Source organism: Mytilus californianus, unplaced genomic scaffold (assembly GCF_021869535.1).
Source record: "Mytilus californianus isolate M0D057914Y unplaced genomic scaffold, xbMytCali1.0.p SCAF_2, whole genome shotgun sequence".
In the NCBI taxonomy this organism is placed as follows: Eukaryota; Metazoa; Mollusca; class Bivalvia; order Mytilida; family Mytilidae; genus Mytilus; species Mytilus californianus.
In genome coordinates this window covers 71,757,596-71,769,152 of record NW_026262668.1, presented here as the reverse complement: position 1 = coordinate 71,769,152, position 11,557 = coordinate 71,757,596, and the positions used below count along the sequence as shown (strand labels likewise).

The following is an 11,557-nucleotide window of genomic DNA, read 5'->3' as shown; positions in this document are numbered from 1 at the left end:
AGAAAAGCTCACTTGGCCCTTTGGGCCAGGTGAGCTAAAAATGGATGACCAATGTTTTAAAAAATGTCTTGTGTTTCAAAAACCAGTCAATTTCTCATTTTCTGAAAGGTAACTATATAGTATATTTTGTTAAAAAATTTTTCCTCAACCCTATGACAATGATGGACATCAAGAGATGGTAATAGCTCACATGGCCCACATGTCAAGGTGAGCTAAAAACCTGATTTTTGATTCATTCCCTTTTGTCTTCATTAAGTTGATTAGTCCTGCATTTGGTATACAATTTGTTAGATCACTTGAAATTTCATGTTTATGTGTCAGGTTATGAGATGTTTCATCAAAACTTTGATGACTTTCATTCAAAGATAGGAAGAGTTAATAACTTAACACTATCAATCATTTTTATTATCATGTGATTGAACATTTTTTGTCTTTCCTTCATCACTGTCTACAAGACTGTCCTGTATGTACTGATTTTGTATTGAATCAATGTCTATATTATCTGCTGTGGTCTCTAATATTTTGTTTACAAAAGGTGATCGTTTTGTTCTGTGATGTTCTTTCCTTAGTTCATCAACTAACATATTTGTAAGAAAATATTTTGTCTCTCTTTGCTTTGGAACAACCTGTGGCCATGGGTTATCTGAAAGAGAATATAATGTATTTGTAATCAAACTGAAAATATATGAATTTGATACATATAGGCGCTAGTAAAAGATTTCACATAGTAACATATTCTTTTTTTGACAACTGGTGTATTTTGTTTCTTTAATAAAGTTCATTGGTATTTGTCTCATTAGCAATCATACCACATCTCCTTTTTTTACCATTTTTTATATTTCGTGTAACTTATTATTTTACACATCCTTTCAATTTCATATTAGTTGGCTTATTTTGGTGAAGGAAACTTATGTTCCCAAGGTAAATCGTAAACTTTATATGAGTATTTGTCTTCTATTTGACAATAATTACAATTTTTACAAGCATTTGGATATCACTTTGCTGACCAAAGCACATCTAAATTGAAATATCCACCGAAATAATGAATTTTGTTGGAGACATTGTTTACTCCAGTTGATTTTAATTATATCATTATCCTTAATGTTGGAATTTAATAATATGCAGTGAAAGTATATTTTGTACTATTATTCATGGGATACTTATTTTCACAGATTTTATGGCAAGAAATTTTTATTTTCCAATGACTTATTTTTATATGCAAATTCTGACATTGATGAACCATTGATTTTTAGTAGTAAAGAATTTCCATGAACAATTCTTTATGGTTTGATTTCATTTCACATTGTATCAGTCTGTTTTTTAAAATAAAATCAAAACTCTCGATTTAGTTTGAATTTAAACTTTTGATTTCCACTCTCAATTAAGTTTGAATTTAAACTTTCGACTTCCACTGACAATCATTTTGAATATCCAATCAGCACCGAAAGTAAAACACTTATCAAATACCTCCAATGGAACATAAGTGTCAAGTTTGGTTCCAACTTATTCAACTGTTCTTGACAAGAAGCTCAAAAGTTCAGCTATTTAGAAACAAAAATAAGCCAAGGTGGCCATGTTTGATAAGAATTATCAATGTATAAAGTGTCAACACCTTGGAACAAGAGTGCACACGCTGAAATGTCTCGCCTGTTTGACTGACCATTTATTTTGTGTTGAAAGTCTTAAAGATAAATGTTTTACTACAAGTATCACATAAACTTAACATTCTTAAAGATCCATGACAATGAGGTCAAGGTCAGATAAAAACTGTCACACAGACATGTACACCTTACAATTATTCCATACACCAAATATAGTTGACCCATTGCTTATGGCAATCGAAAAACAGACCAAAACACAATAAAATGCTTCGCCGAGCGCAGTCTGATACAACCAAAGAGGTCGAACCTTGAACAGCTGGGGCATGTTTGTACACAATATTCAAGCTTGATGCTGTCTGAATTTGGATTGTGATCAAATTTTTGACATAATATAGGTTTCTGACACAAAATAAATGTGGTCAAAGATCTTAAAAATTTGAAATGGGACATTTAATTTACCTAGTATGGTCTGATATCAAAAATCTAACAACATGGTTAGATACAGTATATAAAAAAAACACAAAAAATTTAATTTTAGTTGAAATCAAACAAAGTTTAATTTTGGACCCTTCAAACCTTAATATGGACTAATTTGAAAACAGGGCCCAAAATAAAAAAATCTAACTGCACAATAAGACTCAGCACATCAAAGAGCCGCAATAATTCAGTTTTTTATGAAATCAAACAAAATTTAATTTTGGACCCTTTGGACCTCAAGGTAGACCAATTTAAAATGGGGCCCAATATCCAAAATAGTAATACAAGGTTAGAACCCCCAAAATTTAAGACTTAATTTAATCACATTGAAATTCGTTAAAAGATTTGTATTTATTTTCAATTGAAGATTTCTTGCTATTGCGCAATATAATAATTTACACACCCTGTTTGGTGTGTATCTCCTGCCATATCAGTATTTGTTGCTTTTATACATAAATCAGAAATAATCAATGTAAAAATGGAAAATTTTTGGGAAAAAAAAACCCTAAAATTATGAGAAAAAAAAATCCCCCAAAAACATTTGTCCCATCACAAATTTTTTTTTCAATTTTTTGAAAATACTTGAAGAAAAAAGTATGAACCCCCCCCCAAAAAAAAATTGAGAAAAGTCCCCCCCCCCCAAATTTTTTGAAATTTTAAAAAGATTATTTTTTTATCAGGAAAAATGTACAGTTTCAGACCGTTCCATAAACTTTAACATAAGTTATTGTCTGGAAACTAGAAAATAGCTTGTTTTTGGCCACTCTTTTGCCCCTAATTTCTAAACGTTTGGGGCAATTACCCCAACACTCAATTCCAGCCTTCCCTTTGTGGTAAGGAACCTTGTAGTACAATTTCAGAGAGATCCATACACTTAAACACAAGTTATTGTCCGGAAATACAAAAATGCTTGTTTTATGCCCCTTTTTGGCCCCTAATTCCTAAACTGTTGGTACCATAACCTCAAAAATCAATCCCGACCTTCCTTGTGTAGTATTGAACCTTCTGGTAAAATTTCATAGAGGTCCATTCACTTAAACTAAAGTTATTGTGCGGGAACCAAATGTGTCTTCGGACGAAAACGACACCAACCACGACGACGATAGCATTATACAAATGCAAATTTTTTGCGGTCATATAAAAACTTAATGTTAACCAAAGAACCATGGAAATGAGGTAAAGGTCAGATAATACTGGCTAGACATACATGTACACCTTAATATCATTCCATACATCAATTATAGTTGACCTATTGCTATTAGTATTTGAATAACAGACCAAAACACAAAACTTAACAATGGCCAATGAACCATGAAAATGAGGTCAAGGTCAGATGAAACCTGCCAGTCTGACATGTACCCCTTACAATCATTCCATACACCACATACTGTTGACATGCTGCTTGTAGTATCTGAGAAACGGACCAAATCACGTAACTTTAACCTTGATCACTGATCCATGAATTGAAGTCGAGGTCAGGTTAACCCTGTCTGACGGACATGTAGACATTGCAAGGAACCCATATACCAAATATAGTTATCTTATTACTCATATTAAGTGAGAAATTCACATGACAAAAAAAATAATTTTTTTTCAAGCAGTCACTGAACCATGAAAATGAGGTCAAGGACAATGGGCATATGACAGACAGAAACTTCATAACATAAGGTATCTGCATACAAGGTATGAAGTATCCAGGTCTTCTACCTTCTGTATTTTACTCTGCTGCCACCACAACCGGATAGTAATACCTATGTCTTGCATACTGCGACTTTCGTCGCAGGCGAGACAAAAATCTTGTTTGCAAAGTTCGATTTCACTCTATGCTGTGGTTCTCAAAATTTCAAATGACAATGGCAAGACAAAGGATGTCGTGTTATGGCAATTGCTTTCATGGGCATCAGGCAGGTGAACTAAACTTATCTTTTCTTTTTCGTTTCAATTGTCTAAATTTGTATGATAGGCAAATCTTTTAAAGGGAAGTAACTCATTTGTATAGAAATCATTTTTTATTAATTAAAAAGTTACCTTTTAAAAGGTGTCAGAAGTAAATATATATATATAAACTACCATGGTCATCTCAAGATAAAAGATTAATAACTGGTTATACCCCACCACATTTGTAACTGTCCCAAGTCAAGCTACCTGGACCATGTGTTGTTTGTTGTTGTTTGTCTGTAATTGTGCATCAGCTTTGTAAGATGTGTCAGGTGTTGAATGGTTGGTGTAATTTGATTTCCTGTCAAATATTTTTTTGGTATTTCTGTTATCCTTTTAATGTGGTCAAAATGAAAACAACACTTTATAAATTTTGTGCAAATGAAGTTATTTTTTGAATTTTACTTCAACAGTAATGCTAAAACCCCAGAGTTTCAAATTCAAGGATGTATAAATAATACCTGAATACCTCCATGATGAGCTATATGACCAAAAGAATAGCCAGATTCACTTAGGTTAACTTTGCCTGAGGCAGTTAGAACCTTGGTTTCTTAACACTTAAGATAAATTTAAGAAAAGTGTGTTATAAATCATGTCTGTACCAGAGCAATGACTACGGAGCTGATGATAACCACAAATTACAGTCAGTGTATTATCATCTTAAATCACCAACAATCAATCTGTATTACAATGGTACATGAAACAGCAGCAATTGTGATAATTAATTTTCTTGTGTGTATTGTGCATTGAAACTTCACAGCTTACCCTTGTACCCCATATGGTAACATACAGACTGTCTTTTATTATTTACAAATATACCTTTTAGTTCAAGAACTCCCATATCTTTGCCATAACCTGGTAGCTCCTTAGGTAACATGTATAACTGTGTATAGCTAGATCTGTGGTTCTCATATCTTGGTACTATGACTTTGAATAGTTTGTGAATTAAATCTTTTTCCTGAAAAAATAATATATATGACATTCTTCATGTTCTTAAAATGTAAGAACAAACACCACAAAAAATTGTTGCAGAATTTGATACTGAATTGTAATACTGTAAATTCAGAAATTTTTGTGTGCATTTGTAACTGCCATTGTTGTACAATGGAAAAAAGTGGTAGATTTATTATTCTGATTTCATGAAATGCTGATTACAAATAATGCCATCAAAATTTAAAATGTGAGTTTTTATTCTTGCAAAATCAATCCCATCAAAATTTTTTGCAATTTCTAAAACATCCGAATAATTTTTTTAATTGATCATGTCTACAGTATTAGGATAATTAGATATACAAAATGTACCTTTGCAGGTCAAGTTTATCTGGCATCTAAAAATTGTTCAAGCACCTTTGAGGTTACAATGTATAATATATATATGCTAATATATTTTTGTTATGAAGACTTATATGATTTAATTAATCCAATGATATACCAGATACATGAAAAATATGACTTAGAATACAAATAATTGATCAATTTTTGTTTACTACATTGTAGCATCCTGTGGCAATCTTGATACAGCAGTTGAATCTGTTTCAATTTTCATACAATATGTTTGTAAACAATGTTCTTTCCAGTAATTTGCAACAAATTGTGTTTTTGTTCTGTGAGAAGTCACCAATGATTGCCTTTTTCTATGACATAATAAAAGCAAAATCAGAGAATGGCAAGAAATTCCATGGAATCATATACATGCATATACTGATCCAATAATTTACCAATAGAACAAAAATACATATTCCTACTCACAAGTAACCAATAGTCTGCTACTTCCATTGCATACTTGTCTTTATCGCCATGCCTTGAAGCAATATTTATTAACTGCAAAATAATTTTATGTATTAGAAAGATTATCACTAAATCCAGACCTTCTTCTGTGTGCAGGGTGTTATGGTGGTCCACAGCTAACCAAACTATCCAGTGAGCTGGCATTTTTGAATAAAGTTGATACAATGAAACAAGAATATTTGTGTTTAACGGAAACTGTGTAGATTCAAATTTTGCTGGACCCAGATTCTGTCTATCCTTTATAGTTTTCAAGATAATTAGCAAAAAGGATAAATGGGTTAAAATAGTGATTCAGGGGCAACAACTCCACTTAGGATCTCATGACAATTATTTGTGATGCTGAAGATTTTTCATGTTTGAAAAGTTTCAGTTCATCTACCATCATTTTCAAGGTATTCTTTAAAAGCACTCAAGTTGGTAAAAAATCATCAATAAAGGGCAATAACTTCTATATGGAGTCAACTGATGATTTATTTGTGGACTTTAATTAATTTTGCTAATAGTTTTTGCTTATAAAAGATAATATATTTATTATACTTTTCAAGTAAATACAGTAGCAAAAATAAACAAGTATTGGTAAAAATCTTCATGTATGACAATAACTCCAATAAAATTGACAGCAGGTTGATGTTGAGTGACATTCTGAACATTAATGTAACTGTCAAATTTTCTCTATCTATAACAGTTTTAAAGTTAATAAACAATACTTGCATCTTACCCCTTTTTTCTACTTTTAGCCTTGGCAGCCATGTTGGTTGGCTAACAGAAGCATCAGACATAATATAAGGATGAATGTGGCAAACTGATTACAACATAGATATTTTCTTACCAGAAACAACTTTTGAAAATATGATAGCTTGCTGGTTAACTTGAGTGAAAAATTAAATGCATATTCAGGACAAGACCATATTAATGTGATATGAATATGAACCCTGCTATAAGTACTAGACTGACACATTGATCCAGATTTAAAATGTGCTAATTCATTAATTCTGCAGGAAGACATGTCACCCTACCAGGACACATTATTCTGACTCCAGGTTGACCCATCTTTGCTCTTACTCCTAAATGGTGAGCACTTAGCAAAGAAGCAGCAAATATCAATTTTCAAGTCTTCAGATTTACCCTGTGGGGGATCGACCCCACAAGGTCCCTCATTTGAGGCGACCAAACAACTTTGAAACCAATTGCGTGATTACTTTTAAAATAGAAGAAATAGCTGCAAAATGTGAATTAGGGCTCCTTTTTTTTAAAATTGAAATGACAAAGAGAAAAAAGTATCCGCAATATTATGGTTTAAATTAAATAGAAGATAATGTCCACTATGCGCAACACTGGTTCCTGTCCCTACATACCTATGCATCCAATAGACTTTATTTTTCTGAAACACAAAATCAAACTTTTATATATATCTACATTTACATGTAGGTGCTACCAGGCTTTTAAAATTTCCAGTTGCACAGTTTGTTAGTACTCATTATAATTTATTTGTCAAATCGTTATGATGAACCTGAATCCAGGTTCGTTTGCCGATTCACGTTCACCCTAGGTCCATTCGCTCTAATACCTGTTCGCCCTGATTTTTATTTTATAATGTGTCTTGTTGTATAATGTTTATCATTTGAATAAAGTATGTTAAAGTTTGTTGAAAATGTTGCCGAATATTTTGATATCATGTTTATGTTGTATTGCTGCTACCAGATAATTATTTTTCTTTAATTTGCTCTGAAGTGTACAGGAATACAAAATATTTAATATAAAACAACTGAAGATCAAGTTGTCTGTATGTATTTTATTTATCTTTATTGATACATTTCACTAATTTCTAAACAATTATTAATAGTTATAACAAGATCCAACTCATACTTAGTCATTTGCATTCAATAATTCCAAGCTGACTAGTTAATTTTCATTATTAATCCACCAAAGGCAATTAATACAACAACCAGTGAGATGAAAGACATCATAATTATGCCTAATCAACATTCTAAATTACAATTAAGTCATAAAAAGTAAATCTAAATTTAAAAAAAAATGTAACAATGAAGGCAGTTAATGCACAGAAACAAACCATTATTTTTTAAATATTTCCATGTCTCTTTCATGTACATGTATTTTGAGAAATATATATTTTCTTTAATATTAACCATATAAATATCTGAATAAGCTTAATACCATTGATATTTAATATTTTTCTTTTATAGAAGTAGGAACACAGGGCAAACGGACTATATGGGCGAACAAACCCAGGGGGAACATGTTATTAGGGCGAACAGACCCTATACCGATGAACCTGATCCCCAGTTTTCTGCATTTTAATAAAAGAACAGAGTTCCAATGTCCCCCGCGTTGCACATATTTTTATCTATCCAAGGTACAAGTGTAATAACCAAAAAAAGCACCTTTTTTTTTGTTCTATAAGACTTCTTATTAATATCTTAGAGAAATGAAGGCTTCAGAGCAAATGCAATCTGATTTTCATTAAAATTAATATTTCCAAGGGGCATAACTCGTTAAAAAATATTTTATCAGAACTGATTTTCGAAAGTGTCAAAGACATAGCTGATATAAACCTATGATATAAGATTCATACAATTCTGGCAAGAATTGAACTTTTGAGAGCGCTAGCAATGCAATTTTCCGTATAATCAATATTTCCAAGGGGCATAACTTTTTAAAAAATAATTGATCAGCACTGATTTTCAAACTCGTCAAAGACATTGATGATATAAATATATAATATAAATTTCATAAAAATCTGGCAAGAATTGTACATATTAGAGCGCTCATAAGGCAATTTTACATATAATTAATATTTCCAAGGGGCATACATGTACATGTAACTCTATTAAAAAATTTTGATCAGCACTGATTTTTGAACTCATCAGAGACATTGCTGATATGAATCTATGATTTAAGTTCCAGAAAATTTTGGCAAGGATTGTATACATTAGAGCACTAACAATGCAATTTTCCATATGATTAATGTTTCCAAGGGACATTACTCTTTTAAAAATAATTTATCAGCACTGATTTTTGAACTCGTCAGAGACATTGCTGATATAAACCTATGATACAAGTTTCATAAAAACCTGGCAAGAATTGAACACATTAGAGCACTAACAATGCAATTTTCCATATAATTAATGTTTCCAAGGGCATAACTCTTTTAAAAATAATTGATTGGCACTGATTTTCGAACTCGTCCAAGACATTGCTAATATGAACCTATGATATAAGTTTCATAAAAATCTGGCAAGAATTGAACAAATAAGTGCGCTAACGATGAAATTTTCCATATAATTAATGTTTCCCAGGGGCATAACTCTTTTAAAAATAATTGATCGTGACTGATTTTTGAACTCGTCTAAGACATTGCTTAATAGAACCTATGATATAAGTTTCATAAAAATCTGGAAAGAATTGAACAAATGAGTGCACTAACAATGCAATTTTCCATATAATTAATGTTTCCAAGGGGCATAACTTTTTTAAAAATAATTGATTGTGACTGATTTTCGAACTCGTCCAAGACATTGCTGATATAAACCTGGGACTATCATACTAACATAGTTGGTATAATAGTCCCAGTATAAACCTATGATAAAAGTTTCATAAAAATCTGACAAGAATTGTATACATGAGAGCGCTAAGAATGCAATTTTCCATATAATTAATGTTTCCAAGGGGCATAACTCTTTTAAAAATAATTGATCGTGACTGATTTTCGAACTCGTCCAAGACATTGCTAATATAAACCTGGGACTATTATACTAACATAGTTGGTATAATAGTCCCAGTATAAACCTATGATAAAAGTTTCATAAAAAACTGACAAGAATTGTATACATATGCATGAGCATGATGAGAGCGCTAACAATGCAATTTTCCATATAATTAATGTTTCCAAGGGACATTACTCTTTTAAAAATAATTGATCAGCACTGATTTTCGAACTCGTCCAAGACATTGCTAATATAAACCTGGGACTATTATACTAACATAGTTGGTATAATAGTCCCAGTATAAACCTATGATAAAAGTTTCATAAAAAACTGACAAGAATTGTATACATGAGAGCGCTAACAATGCAATTTTCCATATAATTAATGTTTCCAAGGGACATTACTCTTTTAAAAATAATTGATCAGCACTGATTTTTCAACTCGTCAGAGACATTGCTAGTATGAACATATGATATAAGTTTCATAAAAATCTGGCAAGAATTGAACAAATGAGTGCACTAACAATGCAATTTTCCATATAATTAATGTTTCCAAGGGGCATAACTCTTTTAAAAATAATTGATCGTGACTGATTTTCGAACTCGTCCAAGACATTGCTGAAATAAACCTGGGACTATTATACTAACATAGTTAGTATAACAGTCCCAGTATAAACCTATAATAAAAGTTTCATAAAAATCTGACAAGAATTGTACACGTGAGAGCGCTAACAAGACCAGACGGAATGACGCACAGACGGACGGAAGCCCGGTATTTCTATGTCCTCCGCAACGCGTTGCGCAGGGGACAATGAGTGAAACAACACTTTACTTACTCTCTCTGCATACCCACGTGTTTCATCACATCGTGCAAACGTTGATTCTATTCTTTCGTGTCGTATAAGACCTGTGACACACATTCTCAAACGTTTAATTCGTCCACTGGGCCCACTTCCCAATCCGAACGTTCCTCTAAATTTACGGGCGGTCTGAGAATACGGAATTTTCAATGACATTTTTCCTCTCGTTTCTTGTTCGCCTGGTTCTCTAAGTTAGTCATTATTTAGATAAACTATAGATTCAAACAGGGAACCGCCTTTTGGCTAATTTCGGACTCAATGTTGGTGAAACAATCCGTACTGTTAGATCAGTGTCTTCCTGAGTGTCCCACTTTTTAAAATTACAGACGACGACGAGGTTTTTTTTAACGACTTGACTACCCATGAGGCTCTTGCACGGACGGCCCTGACTTGCGCCTTTTGGGGAATTTAAATAGTTTATTTTTACCTTATGGTAATTGATATAATGATAAATCAAGGATGTGTATAGTAAGATACTATACAAATCCTTGATATAATTTTGAGAGACAACAAGAAAAAAAAACTATAACATGAATAAAATGTAAAATGAACAATAACTTGATAAATAAAATGAATAAATAAATAAGTAAATGAATTGATGAAAAAATCAAATAGAAAAATAAATAGAACTTAAATAGATTAAAAAAAATAAAAAAAAATTTATAAATTTTAATAAAGAAAAAAATATATATTAAAATAAAAATAGGAGCCCCCAAAGCCGGAACAGCAGAAAAGGCCAAGCAAACGACAGTGAGCGGCAGGGCAGCAACATTGTCATGGTACACCAGTAGCCAAGTAAAGAGCGGAGAAATTAGATATGCCAAATTGTGTATGTGAATATAGTAGTCAAAATATTTTGTATAAATCCAAATAGGCCTAAATATGTGCATGTGAATTTAAGAAAAAAAGGATGTATAAGGTTTTATATGTACATTAAACAAAAATGAATTAGTAAAATAAAATAAGAGGAAATAAAAGAAAACCAAAGGGTGTATGTATAATTTTGACTGTTTTGTGCTAGCCTACTGTTATTGCAGGACTTTAAAGTGCTAGTACACCAGAACGCTGTCCTCAGGAAGACAAACGCCCCACTAAAATTACAGATAAAAGACTTAAGTAATGCATTTATGCTGGACAATCTGGAATTGCTTTGATAGAATAAAAGAGAA

The 11,557-nt window shown here is 31.9% G+C and overlaps 1 protein-coding gene across 1 annotated transcript; it reads right to left on the bottom strand.

Annotated features, from left to right (window-relative positions):
- Positions 1 to 383: 383 nt before the first annotated feature.
- Positions 384 to 10,634, bottom strand: LOC127728139 (39S ribosomal protein L17, mitochondrial-like). Its single transcript, XM_052235382.1, has 4 exons — positions 10,365 to 10,634; positions 5,766 to 5,837; positions 4,836 to 4,974; positions 384 to 643 (listed from the first exon to the last, which is right to left on the bottom strand). The coding sequence occupies exons 1-4, from the start codon at positions 10,542 to 10,544 to the stop codon at positions 393 to 395; spliced, it is 642 nt and encodes a 213-aa protein (XP_052091342.1). The 5' UTR covers positions 10,545 to 10,634; the 3' UTR covers positions 384 to 392.
- Positions 10,635 to 11,557: the final 923 nt, after the last annotated feature.